Genomic DNA, 22,315 nt, shown 5'->3' on the forward strand with positions numbered 1-22,315 from the left:
GTATGTTTATCTTGTATCCTGAAACTTTGCTGAAATCTTCTATTAGTTCCAGTAGTTTTCTTGTGGATTCTTTGGGGTTTCTGTGTATAAGATCATATCATCTGCAAATAGAGCTACTTTGACTTCTGTACCAAGTTGGATGCCCTTTATTTCATTTTCTAGCCTAATTGCTCTGGCTAGGACCTCCAGCACAATGTTGAGTAAGAGTGGTGATAAAGGACATCCTTTTCTGGTTCTTCTTGTATTTTCTTTTCACCTTTTTGATTGTTGTTGATTTTATATTTGCTGAGTCTTTATATTTTTATAGTTTTTTATTTTGATTTCTAGGATTGTTAGTTTCCTTTGTGGTCACCTTAATATTTACCCCCATTTTTCTAAGTTTATACTAGTCTTTTATTTTTTTATATTGCCTTGACTTCCTCTGCATATGAAAAATCTATGTCTACATTTTTTAAGTCCCTCTTTTTTGTTTTAATGTTGTCGTCTTTTACATATTGATACCTGTTTCCCTATTTTCAGTGTTTTAGCTTTTATTTCCTTTTGTGACTTCCCTATCTGGATTGATATCTGGTTGTTCTGTGCTGTATTCTACGCTTGGGTTGTTATCTGGTATTCTTGATTTTCTAACTGGAGGATTCCCTTTAGTATTTCTTGTAATTTTGGTTTGGTTTTTGCAAATTCCCTAAATTTCTGTTTATCTGGAAATGCCCTAATTTCACCATCATATTTGAGACACGGTTTTGCTGGATTTATAATTCTTGGCTGGCCATTTTTTTCCCGCAAGGCTTTATATGTGTCATCCCATTGCCTTCTTGCCTGCATGGTTTCTGCTGAGTAGTCCGAGCTTATTCTTATTGACTCGCCTTTGTAGATGTCTTTTCATTTATCCCTAGCCGCTCTTATAATTCTCTCTATATCTTTGGTTTTGGCAAGTTTGATTATAATATGTCTTGATGACTTTCTTTGGGGATCTACCTTATATGAGGTTCAATGAGCATGTTGGATAGATATCTTGTCGTCTTTCATGATATCAGGGAAGTTTTCTGCAAACAAATCTTCAACAATTCTCTCTGTATTTTCTGTTGTCCTTCCCCCCCACCCCCATTCTGGTATTCCAATCACTCGTAGGTTTTTCCTCTTGATAGACTCGCACATAATTCTTAGGGTTTCTTCATTTTTTTTAATCCCTCTTATCTGATTTTTCCTTAAATAAGTTGATGTCAAGTGCTTTATCTTCAACCTCCCTAATTGTGACTTCCTTGCCTCAATTCTGCTCCTATGACTTACTATTGAGTTGTCTAGTTCTGACATTTTAGTGTTAATCTTCTGGATTTCTGATTGCTGTCTCTCTGTGTATTCTTGCAGCCTGTTAAATTTGTCATTATGCTCTTCTCTAATCTTTTTGCTTTCCTCTTTTGCGTGTTCTGCGTTTTGTTTAATTTCCGTCCTAATGTCTTGAAGAATTCTGTGTATTAATCTCCTGTATTCTGCATCCGGTAATTCCAATTTCTTCCTCTGGAAAAGTTCTAGATTCTTTATTTTGGGAGCTTGCTGAGGCCATCATGGACTGCCTCTTTGTGTGATTTGATATTGACTGTTGTCTCCGAACCATCAATAAGTTATTATATTTATTTATTTTATGTTTGCTTACTGTGTCCTTACTTCTTGTTTTGTTTTGATATGCCCAGATAGGCTGCTCATGTGAGCTTTTTTGATTATTGACACCTTTGAAGCACTAATATCCTGTCACCAGGTGTTTAGATCTCTTACTAGGTGTGTGAGCTCAGGAGTCTGCCTGCTCCCCCTGTATGGATTCAGCTCAGGTGCCCAGTTAGATAGCCACCAAGTGTGTGGTGCAGGCTCTCACCTACAGTCCTAGACAGGTATGGGTGACTGGGTAGGCACAGGCATCTGGCTCCAGCAGGGGCACACACTTTGAACAAGGCAGGGGGCTGATGGCCGCCCCCAACAGTCCAGGAGGAAGGAGTGTCCCTATTCCCTAGAGCGCCTAGGTGGGTTGGTTTTGCAGCCGAACTATGACCACCTAATGCTGTTGGCAGTAATGACTGGGGGGCACCTCTTATTCATGGGCCCCTATTGGAGGTGGCTAGGTGGTGTGGGTGGAGCCATAAGTCCTCAGGCCCGTGATGTGGGTCGGTGGAGTCCCTGCTTAATGGGCAGAGCAGCATCAAATGTCAAGAACCTGCCACTTCACAGCTGAAACAGTTGAAGTTAGAGTTCCGGTATATACCCTGTTGTACTGCGGTAATGAGGGCCTACGTTGTTGACTTGGGCCCACACAAGTCTCTACAGGGGAAAGGCACTCAAAGTCCATGGATCCTCATGCCTGTGCCTAGGCAAAGGAGTTGTGCCTACCCTGAGTTCCTGCCTTAGGGGAGCTGGCACTTTATTTTTTCCCCCGTTTGTTAATTTGTCCACTCTCCAAGGCCAGGAGAATGGCTCAGGGTGTGTGACAAATCCTACTTCTGGCCCAGAGGTCTTGGCCATTGTTGAAGCCATCTGGGACACAGTGCAGCACAGGGAGCAGGGAGGTAATTGGGAGAGATGTTTCTTCCCAAGGGGGTGTTTTTGATTCATGCGGTAGGCCAGACGCAAGTGTTTATCTTTTGCAAATCGAGGGCTGCTTCTCACTGGTTCCGGCCAAGTAGACTCTCTGCCACTGGATCTCTCCTGGTGCAGCATACATCTCCTGAGCACCGCTGCTTGCCTGCCTCACTGCTGACACATGAGCTGATCAGGCCTGAAGGAACCAGGCTCTCACCACGTCAGGTCTGGCAACTCGTGGATGCTTCTGAACCATCTCTCCTTCCCCCTGCCACTCAGTCCAGTTCCTCAACTTTGCCTTTGATGTTCAGGGCTCCTAGATTGTCATATATAATCAATTCACTTGTTTTTTCGGGTCTTTGTTGTAAGAGGGTCCACTGGAAGCATCTGACTACTCTGCCATCTTGGCCCCCCATCTAAAAATTTATATTTTCACAAAGGGGAAAGTAAGGAGTTATTAACTGGTTTAAAATGTTCAAAATGCACTAATATGTTAGTGGCCTACATATATGTGGCAGAAAATGTGAAATTAAACATTTTGTCTAATCTTGTTCCCAAGAAAACCTTTTTGTTCTCTGATACTTTGTGATTACTATTATCATATACAAGGAGTCCTGGTGGTTCAATAGTTAAGCACTTAGCTGCTAACCAAAACGTCAGCGGTTGCAACCCAGTAGCCACTTCTCAGGAGAAGGATGTGGCAGTCTCCTTCCATAATGATTTACATCCTTGGAAACTCTATGGGGCAGTTCTACTCTGTCCTGTAGGGTCACTATGAGTCAGAATCGATGCAGTGGCAGTGGGTATATCATCATACACACTTCACCTTATGTTAACCTGTTAGTTTCAGTAATAGTTTAAGTTATCTTATTTACCCTGGTATGGCTTTAAAGGCTATGATGAAGGAATTTCTCTAAATGTTAAGTTAAAACATATATTCAGTCTTATAAGAAACCCATTTGAACATAAAAATATGTATATGTACTATTTTTCTTCTTTTTTATTGTTTTCCTGTTCAGCAGTTTAGAAGGTTCTACATATTGTCATAAAATTGATTTCAAGTATCACTATCAATCAGAAAAAGCCAAATGTTGCATGGTGTTCTATGTACATTACCGAATTGTTCATATTTCTCTGAAACAAATTGCAGTTATATATGCTTTTTGCAAGGCAAAAATAACCATTGTCAAAGGAACATTTTATACTCAATTTTTCTGCACAACATCTGCCTCTACAGAACTTTTTGGGGATAAGATCTTTATTGGCGTTCTAAATGCTTCTTTCAGTTTCTGCAGTGAAAAGAAAAAAAGAGCTGATAACATTGTTTTCAGCTGTCCAACAGTTTTCAGTATTTTTATTAGTTACAACTTTTTTTTAGGATTTTTTTTAATGTTCTGTTTTCTTTTATTGTACTTTAGATGAAGGTTTATAGAACAAACTAGCTTCTCATTAAACAGTTATTACACATATTGTTTTATGACATTGGTTAAACATGCCCATAACATGTCAATACTCTCCCTTCTTAACCTTGGGTTCCCTATTACCAGCTTTCCTGTCCTCTCCTGCCTTCTAGTCCTTGCCCCTGGGCTCATGTGCCGCTTTAGTCTCATTTTGTCCTACGGACCTGTCTAATCTTTGGCTAAAAGGTGAATCCCAGGAGGGACTATATTACTGAGGTAAAAGTGTGTCCGGGGCCATACTCTTGGGTTTTCTCCAGTCTGTTAGGCCATTAAGTCTGGTCTTTTTTGTGAGTTAGAATTTTGTTCTACATTTTTTTGCAGCTCTGTCCAGGACCCTCTTTTGTGATCCCTGTCAGAGCAGTCAGTGGTGGTAGCTGAGCACCATCCAGTTATACTGGACTCATTCTGGTGGAGGCCATGGTAGTTGTGGTATATTAGTCCTTTGGACTAATCTTTCCCTTGTGTCTCTAGGTTTCTTCATTTTCTCTTCCTCCTGAAGGGGTGAGACCAGTGGAGTATCTTTGATGTCCGCTCACTGGCTTTTAAGACCCCAGATGCTACTCACCAAAGTAGAATATAGAACATTTTCTTCATATTCTCTGCCAGTTGAGCTAGATGTTTCCTGAGACCATGGTCCCCATAGTCCTCAGCCCAGTAATTTGGTCCCTCCGGGAGTTTGGTTTGTCCATGGAGCTTCCATGACGTTACCGTGAACAAGTTGTGCTGGCTTCTCCAGTATTGTGTACTGTCTTACCCTTCACCAGAATTACCACTTATCTATTGTATATTTAGTGTTTTTCCACCCCCACCCGTGCCCTCCCTTGTAACTATCAAAAATTGTTTCTTTTTGTGTGTAAACTTTTTCATGAGTTTTTATTGTAGTGCCCTTTTGTGATTGACTTATTTCACTCAGGATAATACCCTCCAGATTCATCTATGTTGTGAGATGCTTTGCAGATTCATAATTGTTCTTTATTGATGCGTAGTACTCCGTTGTGTATATGTGCCATAGTTTGTTTATCCATTCATTTGTTGATGGGCATCTAGGTTGATTCCATCTTTTTGCTATTGCGAACAATGCTACAATGAACATATGCGTGCATATGTCTATTCGTGTGATGGCTCTTATTTCTCTAGGATATATTCCTAGGAGCGGGCCTGCTGGATCATATGGTATTTCTATTTCTAGCTTTCTAAGGAAGCGCCATATCATTTTCCATAATGGTTGTATCATGTTGCATTCTCACCTGCAGTGCATAAGAGTTCTGATCTCTTCGTAGCATCTCCAACATTTGTTATTTCCAGTTTTTTGATTAGTGCCAGTAATTCCGGAGTGAGATAGTTTCTCATGGTGTTTTTGATTTGCATTTCTCTAATGGCTAGTGATTGCGATTATTTCCTCATATGTCTGTTAGCTGCTTGAATATCTTCTTTGATGAAGTGTCTGTTCATTTTCTTTGCCCATTTTTTAATTGGATTCTTTGTCTTTTTGTTGTAGAGGTGTTGGATTTTTCTGTAGATTTTAGAGATTAGACCTTTGTCTGATTTGTAGTAGCCAAAAATCTTTTCCCTGTCTGTAGGTTCTCTTTTTACTGTTTTGGTGAAATCTAAGTATTTTATTTTTTTAGGGGCTATTATAAATGCTATTGTTTTCCTGATTTCCTTTTCATTGTTCTCTTTATTGATGTATAGAAATCCAACTTATTTTTGTACGTTTATCTGGTATCCTACTACTCAGCTGAATCTTTCTATTAGTTCCAGTAGTTTTCTCATGGAGTCTTTTGGGTTTTCTATGTATACTATCATATCATCCGCAAACAGGGACAGTTTGACTTCTTCATTACCAATTTGGATGCCCTTTCTTTTTCTTGCCTTATTGCTCTAGCTAGAACTTCCAGCACAGTGTTAAATAGGACTGGTAATAAAGGACATCCTTTTCTTGTTCCTGTTCTCAAGAATGATTTTGAGTGTTGGTTTTGTATAGATGCCCTTTATTATATTGAGGAATTTCCCTTCTATACCTGTTTTATTGAGAGTTTTTATCAGGAATGGATGTTGGACTTTGTCGAATATTTTTTCTGTGTCAATTGAAATGATGATGTGATTATTTTATTTATGTGGTGGGGTTATGTTGATTGATTTTCTATTGTTGGACCATCTTGCCTACCTGGTATGAATCTTATTTGGTCGTACTGTATTACTTTTTTGATATGACGCTGAGTTCTATTGGCTAGATTTTTGTTGAGAATTTTTCCATCTATATTCATGAGAAATATTGGTCTGTAAATTTCTTTTTTTTATGGTGTCTTTGCCTAGTTTTGGTATCAGAGTTATGCTGGCTTCGTAGAACGAGTTTGGAAGTATCCCTTCCTCTTCTTTGTTCCAGAATAGTTTGAGTGTGTAAGCTCTTCTCTGAATGTTTGGTAGAATTCTTCAGTGAAGTCATCTGGGTCAGTGCTTTCTTCTGTTGGGAGATTTTTTTTTTTTTTTTCCAGTCTCTTCTCTTGTTGTGGGTCTGTTCAGATTTTCAACATCAATTTGTGATACTTTGAGTAGGTAGTGTGTTTCTAGAAATTTGTCCGTTTCCTCTAGATTTTCAAATTTGTTGGAGTGTAGTTTTTCATAATACTCTGTTATGATCCTTTCTATTTCGGTTGGGTTTGTTGTAATGTTCCCCATTTCATTTCTTATTTGGGTGATTTGCGTCCTCTGCTGTTTTTCTTTTGTCAGTTTGACTACTGGTTTATTGATCCTTTCAAAGAACCAAGTTTTGGTGTTGTTGATTCTTTTTTTTTTTCCATTTCATTTATTTCTGCTCTGATCTTTATTATTTAATTTCTTCTGGTACCTGTAGGATTCTTTTCCTGTTCTCTTTCTATTTGATCGAGTTTTATAGCTAATGTTTTGATACTGTCCCTTTCTTCATTTTTGATCTGTGCATCTATTGCTATAAATTGACCTGAGTATTGCCTTTGCTGTGTCCCAAAGGTTTTTGTATGATGTGTTTTCATTCTCATTTGATTCTAGAAATTTTTTGATTCCATCTTTGGTTTCTTCTATCACTCCATATTTTTTAAGCAGAGTGTTATTTAATTTCCATGTAAGTGATTTTTTTTTCTTGCTCTTCCTATTGTTAATTTCTACTTTGATGGAGGTGTGATTAGAGAAGTTACTTTGTATTATATCAGTGGTTTGGATTTTGTTGAGGGTTGCTTTGTGACCTAAGATGTGGTCTATTCTGGAGAACGTTCCATATGCGTTGGAAAAGAACGTGTACTTTGCAGCTGTTGGATGGATTGTTCTATATGTCTATGAGTTCAAGTTTGGTGATTGTTGCCTTTAGATATTCTGTATCTTTGTTGAGTTTGTTTCTAGATGTTCTGTTCTTTACCGAGGGTGATGCATTGAAGTCTCCTACCATTATAGTAGAACTGTCAGTTTCTCTTTTCCGTGCTGTTAAAGTTTGTTTTATTTATTTTGCAGCCCTGTCATTGGGTGCATAGATATTTATTATGGTTATGTCTTCATGATGGATCATCCTTTTAATCATGATATAACGCCCTTCTTTGTCTCTTATGGTGGATTTTGTTTTAAAGTCTATTTTATCTGAGATTAGTATTGCCACTCCCACTCTTTTTTGGTTGCTGATTGCTTGATATATTTTTTTCCATCCTTTGATTTTTAATAACTTTACGCCTTTGTTTCTAAGATGTGTCTCTTGTAGATAGCATATTGATGGATCCTGTCTTTTTATCCATTCTGTCACTGTCCGTCTCTTTATGGATGCATTAAGCCCATTTACATTCAGTGTAGGTATTGATAGGTGTGAGTTTATTGTTGTCATTTTGTAGTGCTTTTTTTCTGTGGTGCTGACATCTTTGTTTCTCTTACTCTCTTGTGCTGAATTTTTGTTTGTGGATTTTTTTTTCTTTTTTTTTTTTGTAGATTTTGTTTTTACTGAGACTTTATGTTTTTTTTCTTTATTTTGATGAGCAAGTTTGTTAACTTTCTTTGTGGTTACATTGAAATTTACCAGTATCTTCCTAGGCTTCAACCAGTCTATTATTACTTGGTATTGCCTTGCCTTCCTCTCCATTATGAGTTGTATACCTACACCATTTATTTCCTCTTTTGTTTTTCTAATGTTGTTATCATTTACCAAATAACCTCTCTGGTTATCTGTTGTAAATCTATGGGTTTTGAATAGTCCTTGAGAGTTTATTTCCTAGATTGGTATCTGGCTGGTGAGATCTTACATCCTAGATTCCGGCTGTTGTCTGATATTGTTCTCAAACCAAAGGACTGCCTTTAATAATTCTTGTAAGTTTTGTTTGGTTTTTACATATTCCCTTAATTTCTGTTTTTTTTGAAATGTAGTAATTTCACCTTTATATTTGAACGAGAGTTTTGCAGGATATATTACTCTTGGTTGGCAATTTTTTTCTTTCAAGGTTTTATATATGTCATCCTATTTCTTTATTGCCTGCATAGTTTCTGCCAAGTAATCAGAGCTTAGTCTTACTGTTTCCCCTCTTTATGTGATATTTCATTTTTTCAAGCTGCTCTCAGGATTCTTTCTTTGTCTTTGGTTTTAGTGAGTGTGATTACGATATGTCTTGGTGCTTTTCTTTTGGGGGCTATCCTATATGGCATTCATTGAGCTTCTTGGATGGTCAGCTTTTCATATTTCATGATATTAGGGAAGATTTCTGTTAGCAATTCTTCAGTGATCCTCTCTGTGTTTTCCCTTTCTTCCCCTTGTTCTGGAACTCTGATCACTCGCAATTTTAGCCTTTGATTGTATCCCACATAATTCTCAGGGTTTCTTCATTTTTCTTCATTCTTTTTTCTGATTTTTTTCCTCAATGTTGTATCCAAGTGTTTGTCTTAAATTTTGCTGATCTTGTCTTCCATTGATTCAAAACTGCTCCACAGCCTTTCATTACATTGTCTATTTCTGAGATCTTGTTGTTTATCTTTTGGATTTCTAATTGTTGTTTTTGTATCATTTCTAGTTGTGAATTCATTTTGGCATTTTGTTCCTGTATTATTTTCCTGAATTCTTCCATTTTTTTGTCTGCATTTTCCATGAATTTGTCTGCCTTTTCCATGAATTTGTCTATTTTTTTCCTCATTTTTGTCTGCTTTTTCCTTCAACTCTTGTATAGCTCTGAATATTAGAGATTTGAATTCCTTATCAGGTAGTTCTATTGCCTTTTTTCCTACTGGAAAGTCATCTGGTATTTTATTTTGGATGCCTACTGGAACCATCCTGTCATTTCTTTAATATATTTTGATATTGTCTGCTGTCTTTGGGACAGTCAATAGTTATTTTCTTTGTTTATCAGTTACAGATTTGTTTGTTTTTGTCCTGCTTTTTTGTTTTATTTGGTTATATCTGAGCAGGCGGGCTCTGTGTTCTTTGTTTACTCGTCTGTGGACACGATATTTTTAACCTCCTTTTCCAATGGGTAGGGCCAGTTGCTCAGCTATAGTACAGCAGGGCAGGTCCTGCTGAAGGGGAGGGGCTGGGATAGGTTGTTTGTGGCATATACTGGTTCCGAAAATGTGAGCTGGTGTCAGTGCACAGCAAATTCCATTAGGCTGTGCCTGTGTTTGGGAGTGCCGTGTTCAGCACACAGTGAAGATAGGCAGGAAGGAGAGGGAGGAGGAGGAGGTTGTGATGTGTGGAGCTAGGTGGGATATGGGAAAGAAGAGAGAGGGGAGAGAAAAAAGAGGCAAAAAAAATAATACTGAGGCTGTCGTTGGAGTGGAGAGATGAAAAACCAAGAAATGAGGAAAAACAGGAAGAAAAAGAAAAGAAAAATTAAAATTAAAAAAAAAAAAGCCCCCAGGATCCCACTAGCATGGCTATACAGACCAGGAAGTGGCTCCGAAGCCATGAAGTACAGCCTGGCTGGAAGGGTTGGAGATGATACACAGCACCAGTTATTCAGGAGACAGGAAAAGAAGGTAAGTAGAAAAAGATGAGAAACTGAGAAATGAAGAAAAATAGCAAAGAAAAAAGAACAAGAAAACAAGCAAAAAAGAAAAAAACACCACCCAGGGATTGCACCAGCGTGGGGCACGGACCAGGGAAATATTTCCCCAGCCTAGTGTCACTTCACAGCCTTTCAAGAAGAAGCAGAGCTGGTGCATGGAGTTGGGTGTTTGAGAGAAAGGAGGGGAGGTGAGAGGCAGGGAAGAAACCAAAAGAGGCCGAAGAAAGCAACACCAGCAACAAAGAAATGGCAAAGAAGAAGCTGGGCAGTGTGGGCAGGGCGAATCTGAGTGGACGGAACTGGCATCTCTGTGCTGCAGTCGCAGCCTGCTGGGAAGTGGCAGATCAGCCTGCTGGGAAGCAGCAAATTGGCCCATCAAGAAGCTGCAGATCAGCCCGCTGGAATGCCGCAAATCGGCCTGCCATAAAGGCCAAGCAGGTGGAGGGAGAGTGGGCAGTGGGAAAGCATGTGTCACTGGTTACCAGGTGCTATGTCTCCTGCTGGGAGGTCTGTGAATCTGCTCTCCCATACTCCCAGTCCGCTGATCTCCAACAGCAGTCCAAGATGGTGGATCCATGCTGCATTAGCCAATAAGGGACCTCTGCTTGTAACTCTCTTCGCTTTCTGTTCTCTGTCAGTTTTTTATTCCATTTGGTGCTTAGTTAAGTTCTTTATCTCTTTGTTTATGCTTAGGGTTCCAGGATTGACATTTGTCTGTTTTACTTAGTTTTTCACGTCTTTGCTGTGGAGGGACGGTGTGATGCTTCTGTCTATAGTGCCATGTTGGCTCTGCCTCCTAATTAGTTACAATTTAAATACATTTCTATTCATTCTTCGGTATACTTTTTTTTATTTTTAAATACTTGTTAGTGTTATCGATCTTAATTGTAAATAACAATGCTTTATAAATGGGGTTATGAACAAAGAAAATATCATTAGTCAATTGACTCATCTTTTTAGTGTGGTTCTAATTTCTTAACGCTTGCTTTTAAATTAAAGCATAGTTAACAATTCACTATTTGAGTAAAAATTTATCACTTTATTAATACCTATTGCCATTAAGTCAGTTCTGACTCATGTAGCCTAAGTCATATTTAAAAGCACATGTTGTAATAACATTGAAAGTAAGGGATTTAAAAAGTCATTTTCCTTTGAAATGATGGAACTATTGTTCATTTAAAATTCCAAATATATTTAGAAATGCATATTTAGAGTGTTCAGACTTTGTGTATATTGTTCATAATGAAAAGAGAATTAGCTTTAATTATTAGCTTTTAATTATTTAATAGGCTTATTAAATTTGTGGATAAATATTAAAGTGGAATTTCTATCATAATAAACTTTCTTTTCTCTGTTGTACTTCTGTGGTAGTTAAGTTACTGTGCACATTTAGGTCTTGGCTATTGAGTTAATTTATTAACAAGTGCTAAATATAACATTATTGAATCTTAGCCGCAGTTACGTTGAATGTGGCATGGTCCTATCACAGGGAAAAGAGGATAGTACAGTATATTATGAAAATAATTGCAATGTGTAGTGTGTAATTACATATAATATGTAATTATTTTATAATAGCACCTTGAACAAAGTATTGCAAAGGTAATTAAAATGTTGTTCTCAACTGCAGTTTTAAAGTTATTGCAGAATCTGTCCTTGATAAAGCCTAACTTTTATGCTGAAGGTAATGTGAAAAGTTAGATTAATTTTCTTTGTGTTTTGTTTCATTTGCAGGTGGAGGCTTAGCTGTTGGAACAGTTCTTCTGATCGGTTAGTAGAGAATGTCTGCCCTGTTCATCTGATCACAGATTTTTGTTGTGCATAATGATTTTACGGGTTTGCGCGTTCTGAAATTGAATATTTTAAACTATTAACTGTCTACAGAAGCTATTTAGATAAATTAGAAGGTAATTGCCTTAAATTCTAATTTAAGTTCAAATATTGATTTAAACTTTAAATAAGTTAGGCTAACATCTCAGGAAATCTAGCTCATATAATTTAAAAATTGTTGACAGTGCATTGTGTTCCATTTGAAAAAAGAAAAGACTGAAATGAATGCCAATAGATTTTTTCTGGAGAACTTGAGTATTTAGAATGGAATTATTAGAGTGATTAATTTGAAAAGTTGTTGTACTCGTAACTCATTGTATAATCACACTTTATCATTATTGTTTTCTTATTGAAAGAAATATAACAAATTGATAAATCATATTTTTATTCATTTTTTTATCTGAGATTAGTATTGCCACTCCTGCTCTTTTTTGGTAGCTCTTTGATTGATATTTTTTCCATCCGCGGATTTTTAATAAATTTACATTGCTGTTTCTAAGGTGTGTCTCTTTTAGACAACATGTTGATGGTTTTTTGATCCATTCTGTCACTCTCCGTCTCTTTATAGGTACATTTAGGCCGTTTACATTCAGTATAATTATTGATAGGTGTGAGTTTGTTGCTGCCTTTTTATTCATTTTTAAAGTGTCAAGACTTCATATTTAAATATACATGCATAATCCTGTTTACCTTATTTTTTTTTTTTTTAGTATAGATCATAGATTCTTCAAGTTGAAGTAAGTCTTGGTAGTCACATAATTAAACCTCACATCTGGCAACAAATCAATATTGCATAATCCTTGGCAGATATCAAACAGTATTTGAATACAGACTTTCTGGTTTAAAAAGCAATACATTGTTGATGAAAAAGCTATAATTTATTAGAAAATTCTTTATATTGATGTTTAATCCATATTCCTATAACAGTTCTGTTATTCCCGGTTTTGCCTTTGATACGATACAGAAGAAATCTATCTACTCTTTCACATTACACATTTAAATATTTGAAAATGACTATTTTAACATCTTAAATCTTCTCCAAAATAAGTAGACATGGTTTCTTAAACTGGTGGTTTTCACACTTCTCACTCTCCTGGTTGTACTCCTCTTGATGTACTTTTTAGCCTGACATTGTCCCTTTAACTGTGCCCGGAACTAATACAATATATAGTATTCCAAATTTAGTATCACCTCTGCTCAGCATGTTAGAACTATATAAAAAGTGTTAATCTAAACAAATCTATTATTATGGCTAAGAATTCGTTAGCTTTTTGTTTTTTCATTGTGAACCTGGATTAGTTACTTAATCGTTCTAAGTATTCTCATACATAAAATAGGGATGATAATATTATTGACATTTTATATGGTTGTCATGATGACAAAATGCAATAAAGTATGAAATAATTTTCAACACATACATAACAAGCACTCAATGAAAATGTTCCTACTATGCTATCATAGCCACAGCACATTGTTAGCTTATACTATATTTATATTATACGATTGTAAAAACGGTGGCATGGGATGTCTCACCTTCTCTAACTTCAGGAGCAGGAAGAGAGAGAATCACCCTCAGCATTAGCCCAAGGCAGATTCCAGTGAGGTGGAGGTCAGGCATACGTCCTCTCTCAAACCTTTTTATCAATTCTGACATCAGCCATCCCTCCCACCACACTCTCTACTTCTCTGCTGGGTTCAATAATTATTGTAATGGTCACACAGAACTCACAGACCATGCTCACAGTTATAGAGTTTATGAAGGAAATAACATGTTACAGTTCAGGATCAGGAATGCTTCAGGATACACTTCTTTAATCAGGACAGCCTCTTCTCAGTCATGCCCACGAGTGGGCCTCTCCCTGGTCATTGGCCTCTTGTCCCTCAGCCCCTCGTCCTGGCCTCTGTCCAGCTCAGGCAAGTGTTACAAAGCTCGTTAGCTCTGTCAATAAGTGCCTGGGGGCACCCCACTCCACCAGTAAACATTGGCCCTGAATGTGCTCAACTCTCTTGCTCCATGGGTTGGCAAGCCTAGCTCCACTGATAAGTGCCCGGGGGCACCCCACTCCTGGTACCAAATTCTGTCCTAGTCATCTAGTGCTGCTTTAACAGAAATACCACAAGTGGATGGCTTTAACAAAGAGAAGTTTATTTCCTCACAGTAAAGTAGGCTAAAATCCCAATTTAGGGCATCAGCTCCAGGGGAAAGCTTTCTCTCTCTCTCTGTACCTTCTCATCAATCTTACCCCAGACTAGGAGCTTCTCTGTGCAGGAACCTCGGGTCCAAAGGACACGCTCTGCTCCTGGCACTGCTTTCTTGGTGGTTTGAGGTCCCCCTGTCTCTTTGCTCACTTCTCTCTTTTATAACTCAAGAGATTGCCTCAGGACACAATCCAATCTTGTGATTGAGTCCTGCCTTACTGACACAACTGCAGCCCTTCCTCCCTCATTGACATCATAGAGGCAGGATTTACAACATGTAGGAAAAGCACACAATACGGGGAATCATGGCCCAGCCAAATTGATATACACATTTTGGGGGGGACATGATTCAATCCACGACACCATCCTTCCTTATGTTTTGTGTCTATCACCCTGAACTTTCAATTTCATCAAAATACCATTCTCTCTCTTCTTGCTAAGACTTCGCTTTTTATCCTCTCTTTTACTAACTCCTGATCATTCTTTGGAGCCCTGATGGCGTGGTGGTGAAGAGCTCGCTGCTAACCAGAAGGTCAGCAGTTTCTGAATCTACCAGCTGCTCCTTGGAAACCCTATGGGGTAGTTCTACACTGTCCTGTAGGGTTGCTATGAGTCAGAATCGACTCAGCAGCAACAACTTTGGTTTTTGGAGGCATCCTTTAAGGAGTCCTGTTGGCTCAGTGGTAAAAGCATTTAGCTGCCAACCAAAAGGTCAGTGGTTTGAACCCACCAGCCATTCCATGGGAGAAAGGTGTGGCAGTCTGCTTACATAAAGATTTATAGCCTTGGAAACCCTGTGGAGCTCTTCTACTCTGTCCTATTGGGCTGCTATGAGTTGGAATTGACTTGACAGCAGTGGGTTTGGTTTTTGGAATCATCCTTTAAGGAGCCTTGGTGGAATGATGGTTAAGCGCTTGGCTGCTAACTGAAAGGTTGGCACTTTGAGCCTACCAGATGCTCTTTGGGAGAAAAGACCTGGCAATCTGCTCCTGTAAAGATTAAACCTTGGGAAATGCTATGGGACAGTTCTACTCTGTCAAATGGGATCGCTGTAAGTCAGAATTGACTCGATGGCACACAACAACAATCGGTCTTTAGATCTTCACTGAGATATCTCTTCTAGAAAGTTTTTCTTGACTGCTGCTTCCTTCTGAACCCCTACTCAGCATTCCGTCTATATGCATCTTTGCTATTGTGTATTTGCCTTACCGTTGCACTTACTACATTTTTTGGAATTACCTGATTACTTATCTCTCTTATTCAGTAGACCGTAAGCTCTGTGAGCATGGGAACTACATAAAGGTATAATGAATAAATGAATATATGAGTGCATGAATGATTTGAAAACCTGACTAAAGATAATTAATTTCTAATGGTAAGAAATAGTCATGGAATAGTTTAAGCACAATAAAGAGATACAATGAAGGATGCACTGTAGTAATAAAGTAAAAACTTTAAATGATAGAAACTACTCATTACCCTAATCTAAGCATAAGGTGATGTTTGTTACTATACTTTTAAGACTTTAATCATAAATTTACTACCATATTATGACAGGATAACAGCACTAAACTTTTTCAGGCTAAATATTCCCTCTCTCATGTCACATAGTTTTAAAAGTCCTTTCACCATCCTGGTGTCTCTTCTCTGAAGATACTCTAGTTTGTCTAAGTCGTCAAACTGAATATATTATTGTTAATCTGGTCAACTACTGTAGAGAAGAGGACAATCATCTTTCTCAGCCTAGGAATTAGACTGTTAATTCAGGCCAAAATTATGTTTGGTTTTTGGCAGTTCTGTCATACCATTATTTATTTATTTATTTGCTTGCCCTGTGTTACTGGGAGTCACTAAATACACTAATTAAATGCTTATTGTTCGGCTTTTGAATTTGTTTCACAAAATTGGTAGTTTTCTACTTGAAGAGCTTATGTTTTGTTTTGCTAATCCCTAAGTAGGTGATCTTTCCCCAGTTAGGTTGTTCTACCATATACGACTCTTTGAGAAAATAGGGCTGGTATACTATTATATATTGTGAGCCCTGGTGGCACAGTGGTTAAGCAGCCAGCTGCTAACTGAAAGATGGGTAGGTTGAAACAGTTCAAACCTACCCACCAGCCACTCCAAGGGAGAAAGATGTGGCTGTCTGCCTCCACAATGATTTATAGACTTGGAAACCCTATGAGGCAGTTCAACTGTGTCCTACAGGGTTGCTATGAGTCAGAATCGACTCGACGGTGATAAAATATCGTAGTATTCCATTATACTATTATATTCCGTAATAGTATTCTGTTATACTATTATTGAATATGTTTGTGAATGTGCGTGTGTGTATTAGAGGGTGTATTTCCAGCGAAACCATAATAGATGTGGCTGATGTACAAGATAAGATAGATTTTTGTTTGTTGTTTTTCCCTTAATTATAAATATTAAGTATATGCTATATGTTCAGCACTAGGGATATAACAATAAGATGCATTCTAAGCCCTAAGAATGTTTTAGGTTGGTGGGGAAATTTCAATAATGGGACATAAATGCTACTATAGGAGCAAACAGGTGGCAGACTATTAAAGCCTGAATGCACCCAGCTTTGAGGAAAGATTCTTATGATGGTTTTACCAAATCTGACTTTAGAGGATTTGAGGGAATTAACTAGTCAAAGAGGTGGAGTGATTTATGCAAAGATCTTGAGGTAAGAAGCAGTAAGTAGTGCAAGGAAGTAGGTTGGTATACCTGAAATGTATATGGATGAAAAGTGTTGAGAAGTAAGGCAACACAAGATGTGGAGAGGCTCATGTGCCTTGCTTTTTGAGTGCTTTTCTCTTGAGTGCTATTAAAGATGTTAAAACTGGGGAGTGACAAGATTAGATTTTCTGTTTAGAATAAGTACTCTTGAGTGGTATAGATTGGAGGGAGCAAGCCTGGAAATAGGAAGACCAGTTGGGAGACTGGTGGTGAGAGATGAGGGTGAATTGAATTAAGCTATTAGTGGTAAAGATAGAATGAAGTTGATTGATTCTAAAGGTTTTAAGAGGTTGAAGCCAAAGGACTTGGTGATTAGTTTTGGGGGTTGTAAAGGAAAGGGAAGAGCTGAGAGTGAAAATCATATTACCTAACATTTATTGATTGCTTAACTATGTGCAAGGCACTAATCTAGTACTTACATTTATTATCTCACTTAACCTTTCCACAATCCTATGAGGTAGGTATAGTTTTATTATTCCTATATTATAGTTGAGGAAATTGAAGCCCAAATGGTCAAAAAACTTGCCTAGTTAGATAGATGTTAACAAAGGAAGATTGACAGCATTTTGGACATGTTAATTGTGAAATTCTGTTGGCACATTCCTTACAAGTAAAAATAAGACGATATAAAATATGTATATAAAGTGCTGAGTACAGTACCTGGTTCATAATAAGTGTTCAGATACTAGCAATGATGTCGATTTCAGTGGATAATTGTACATAGGCTCTGGAGCTCAGCAGAGAAAAAGCTCAGCTAGAGATAAAGAATTGGGCATCTGTACAATAGAGATGATCACTGAAGCTGTGAGACTAGATAAGGTCATTAGATATGTGTGTAGAGTAAGGGGGGGCGGAGGGAGGCAGTACCCTGAAGAACACTATCATTTAAGAGACAGGTAGAAGTAAAGAAACTCTGCAGTCTAGTTTCATTGTTTATCACTTTTCATTAATCATAAAACACCTACTGTTTTTGAGTATCTACAGGTGATTATTTCTGCTTTGTGCAGTACTGGTATAATATTATTCCTTCCCTTACTAAGTATGGTAATATGCATTCTTAACTTTACAAATAATTATTTTTATTTTTCTAATTAATTAGATTTCTTTCATTCTTTACTGAAAAGCTGTTAAGCAAAAATCATGTACATTTTAGAGGGGGAAAAATGACCCTATTATACCACTACTAACACTGATACTTTTTTTTTTTTAGTTGTACTTCTGGTGAAGGTTTACAGAACAAATAGTTTCTCATTAAACAGTAGTACCATATTGTTTTATGACATTGGTTAACAACCCCACAACATGTCAACCCTCCCTCTTCTAGACCTTTTGTTTTTTGGTGAAAATATACATAGCCAAAGATACACCATTTCAAAAATTTCTACATGCACAGTTCAGTGGCATCGACTACGCTCTTGCAGTTGTGCTGGTATTCTCACTTTAGATGAAGATTTACAGAACAAAATAGTTTCTCATTAAACAGTTAGTACACATGTTGCCCTATGACAATGGTTAACAACCCCACTACACGTCAACACTGTCCTTACTCAACCTTGGGTTCCCTGTCACCAGGTTTCCTGTCCCCTTCTGTCTTCTAGTCCTTGTCCCTGGACTGCTGTGCCTCATTAGTCCCGTTTTGTTTTATGGGGCTGTCCAGTCCCCTGCTGAGCAGCGAACCTCGGAAGTGACTTCACCACTGAGCCAAAAGGGTGTCTGGGGGCCATACTCTTGGGGTTTCCCCAGTCTCTTGTAGGCCAGTAAATCTGGTCCTTTTTTTTGTGTGTGTGCTAGAATTTTGTTCTGCATCCTTCTCCAGCTCTGTCCAGAACCCTCTGTTGTGATCCCGGTCAGAGCAGTCAGTGGTAGTAGCTGGGCACCATCTAGCTGTACTGGACTCAGTCTGGTGGAGGCCTTGCTAACTGTGGTCCATTAGTCCTTTGGACTAATCTTTTCCTTGTATCCTGTTCTCTTCATTCTCCCTTGCTCCCGAACGGGTGAGACCAGTGGAGTATCCTAGATGGCTGCTCACAGGCTTTTAAGACCCCAGACGCTACTCACCAAGGTAGAATTTAGAACATTGTCTTTATAAACTGTGTTATGCCAATTGAGCTAGATGTTCCTCGAGATAACAGTGATACTTTTATTTATACACATTAAAGTGTCCTCTTTGGCTACAACCATGCAGTCTTATAGACCAGGTTAAAGGGTTTAATTCTTTCTCCCAATAGTAATGACGAGCCACTGAAAGTAACGTGATTGAGTTTGTATTTTGAAAAGATCCCTACTAAATTGAAGGAAGACTAGAGTAGATGCAAAGAAAGAAGTTGAGGCAATTGCAGTTGTCTAGGTAGAACTTGTTGGTAGCATAGACTGGGGTAGTGACATTGACATGAAGGGAAGTGATCTAATTCCAGAAATACTTTGAAGACAAATTTAACAATTTTAAGGATGGGGGAGGTGGATTGATGAGAGAGAGAGGAGGTATCAAGGATAAATCCCGATCTTCTGAAAACTTAAAGCATGGAGAACTGATAGAGGACCACATTTGGTGGAAGAAAATAATGAGTTACCAAATTCCATCTTGAACATGTTCAATTTTAGGCACATTTATACATCTGTGTTTAATAGTAACAAAAGCCTGAAAGGAGCATGATAGTTCATGTTCATGGTAGGGGGATGGCCAAGTAAATTTTGGTAGATAAATTTACTGAAATATTATGTAGTCTTAAACACAATAGGTACAAGACTATGAAATATGTGCTATTAAGTAAAAAAAAGCAGGATACAAAATTTAGTAATAACTGTAACCATGTTACAAAGAAAACATCCACAGAAAAAGTGCTGAAAAGAAATATCATAAGATTTTAGCAATAATTCTGTTAGGTTGGTGGAATGGTGGTTGAATTTTTTTTAATTTCTATTTTCCTTTTGTTGTTGTAAAAATATGAACCTTAGAAATTACAAATTTAGTATCAGGTTTGTTTCTTACATCATTCATTTATAATGAAACATATTTAGATGGGAGTCCTAGGTGGTGCAAACAGTTAACGTGCTTGGCTGCTACCCAAAAAGTTGGAAGTTTAAGTCCATCCAGAGGTGCCTTGGAAGAAAGGCTTGATGATCTACCTCTGAAAAATCAGCCATTGAAAACCGTTTGGAGCACGGTTCTGCTCTGACACACATGGGATCATCATGAGTGGGATCAACTCAACAGCAACTTGTGGTTTTCTTTTATGTTTGGATGATTGTTTCTGTAAACCGATTTAGTAGTAATTATTTATACTAAAATCAGTGTTATCTCTTTTAAACATGACTTCTATTTTGTTCTAAAGTTGAATGGTTAAGTAAAGTAAACAATTTTTCCAGTGTTATAGCTATATGAACCAATAGGCAGTGCTGGTCATCTTGCCCACGTTTGCTTCTGTTAACTTTTCCACCTGTCAGCTGTGAGTAGTGCAGAGGCGCTGAAAGCATTTTCCTTTTCCTTTACACATGAAGGCTCTCATAAAATGCTCTTAAATCCATATCAAGCTTATTTGTGACTTTTAGATTTGTAGATATAAATTTAACTTGTAATAGATAGTGTTAAAAACTAGCTGTGTTCTTTAATATATACATACAATTGAGCTGCAAGTAAATCAACTATACTTTTGATCATAGATTTGCTCTAATATCGTATGCCTAGAAGTTTTTTTTTTTTTTTTTAATTGTACTTCAGGTAAAGGTTTACAGAACAAACTAGTTTCTCATTAGAAAGTAGTACACATATTATTTTATGACATTGGTTAACAACCCCACGACATGTCAACCCTCTCCCTTCTAGACCATTTTTTTTTTTTTTTGGTGAAAATATGCATAGCCAAAGATACACCATTTCAAAAATTTCTACATACACAGTTCAGTGACATCAACTACGCTCTTCCAGTTGTGCTGCTATTCTCACTTTAGATAAAGATTTACAGAACAAAATAGTTTCTCATTAAACAGTTAGTACACATGTTGCCCTATGACAATGGTTAACAACCCCACTACACGTCAACACTGTCCTTACTCAACCTTGGGTTCCCTGTCACCAGCTTTCCTGTCCCCTTCTGTCTTCTAGTCCTTGTCCCTGGACTGCTGTGCCTCATTAGTCCCATTTTGTTTTATGGGACTGTCCAATCCCCTGCTGAATGGTGAACCTCAGAAGTGACTTCACCACTGAGCCAAAAGAGTGTCTGGGGGCCATACTCTCGGGGTTTCCCCAGTCTCTTTTAGGCCAGTAGATCTGGTCTTTTGTGTGTGTGCTAGAATTTTGTTCTACGTCCTTCTCTAGCTCTGTCCAGAACCCTCTGTTGTGATCCTGGTCAGAGCAGTAGGTGGTGGTAGCCGGGCACCATCTAGCTGTACTGGACTCAGTCTGGTGGAGGCCTTGGTAGCTGTGGTCCATTAGTGCTTTTTATGAATCTTTTCCTTGTATCCTGTTCTATTCATTCTTCCTTGCTGCCGAAGGGGTGAGACCAGTGGATCTTAGATGGCTGCTCACAGGCTTTTAAGACCCCAGAAGCTACTCACCAAGGTAGAATGTAGAATATGTCTTTATAAGCTGTGTTATGCCAATTAAGCTTGATGTTCCCCGAGACCATGGTCCCCACAGCCCTCTGCCCAGCAGTTCAGTCCCTCAGGGAGTTTGGATGTGTCTATGAAGCTTCCATGACCTTTCCTTGTACAAGTTATGCTGGTTTCCCCAGTATTGTGTACTGTTTCACCTTTCACCAAGGATGCCACTTATCTATTGCCTGTTTAGTATTTCCCCACCACCCCTCCCATCCCTCGTAACGAACAAAGTTTGTTACTTTTTGTGTGTAAACTTTTTCATGGGTTTTTTCAATAGCGGTCTCATACAATATTTGTCTTTTTTGCGATTGACTGATTTCACTCAGCATTATGTCCTCCAGTTTCATCCATGTTATGAGATGCTTCACAGATTCACCGTTGTTCTTTATCATTGCATAGTACTGCATTGTGGGTATGTACCATATTTTGTTTATCCATTCATCTGTTGATGGGCATCTAGGTTGTTTCCATCATTTTGCTATTGTGAACAATGCTGCCATGAACATGGGTGTGCATATGTCTATTCAAGTGACGACTCTTATTTCTTAGTATATATTCCTAGGAGTGGGATTGCTGGATCGTATGGTATTTCTAGCTTTCTAAGGAAGCGCCATATCATTTTCCAAAGTGATTGTATCATTTTGCATTCTCACCAGCAGTGCTAAGAGTTCCAATCACCCTGCAGCCCCTCCAACATTTGTTATTTCCAGTGTTTTTGATTCATGCCAGTAATGCCAGGGTGAGATGGTATCTCAGTGTGGTTTTAACTGGCATTTCTGTAATGGCTAGTGATCGTGAGCATTTCCTCATGTCTCTTGGCCGCTTGAATGTCTTCTTTGTTGAAGTGTCTGTTCATTTCCTTTGCCCATTTTTTAATAGGATTATTTGTCTTTTTGTTGTAGAGGTGTTGGATTTTCTTGT

At 38.1% G+C, this 22,315-nt stretch overlaps 1 protein-coding gene across 4 annotated transcripts in view; it reads left to right on the top strand.

Annotated features, from left to right (window-relative positions):
• ELP4 (elongator acetyltransferase complex subunit 4) overlaps positions 1 to 22,315 on the top strand; it is a 276,959-nt gene that overhangs the window by 8,572 nt on the left and 246,072 nt on the right. For all 4 annotated transcript variants that reach the window (XM_004369749.1, XM_023737996.1, XM_023737989.1 and 1 more), the window contains exon 2: positions 11,759 to 11,794. In XM_004369749.1, the coding sequence (XP_004369806.1) occupies positions 11,759 to 11,794 (36 nt within the window). The remainder of the gene's footprint in view (positions 1 to 11,758; positions 11,795 to 22,315) is intronic.

The sequence above is a fragment of the Trichechus manatus genome, unplaced genomic scaffold (assembly GCF_000243295.1).
Source record: "Trichechus manatus latirostris isolate Lorelei unplaced genomic scaffold, TriManLat1.0 scaffold00006, whole genome shotgun sequence".
Taxonomy (NCBI): Eukaryota; Metazoa; Chordata; class Mammalia; order Sirenia; family Trichechidae; genus Trichechus; species Trichechus manatus.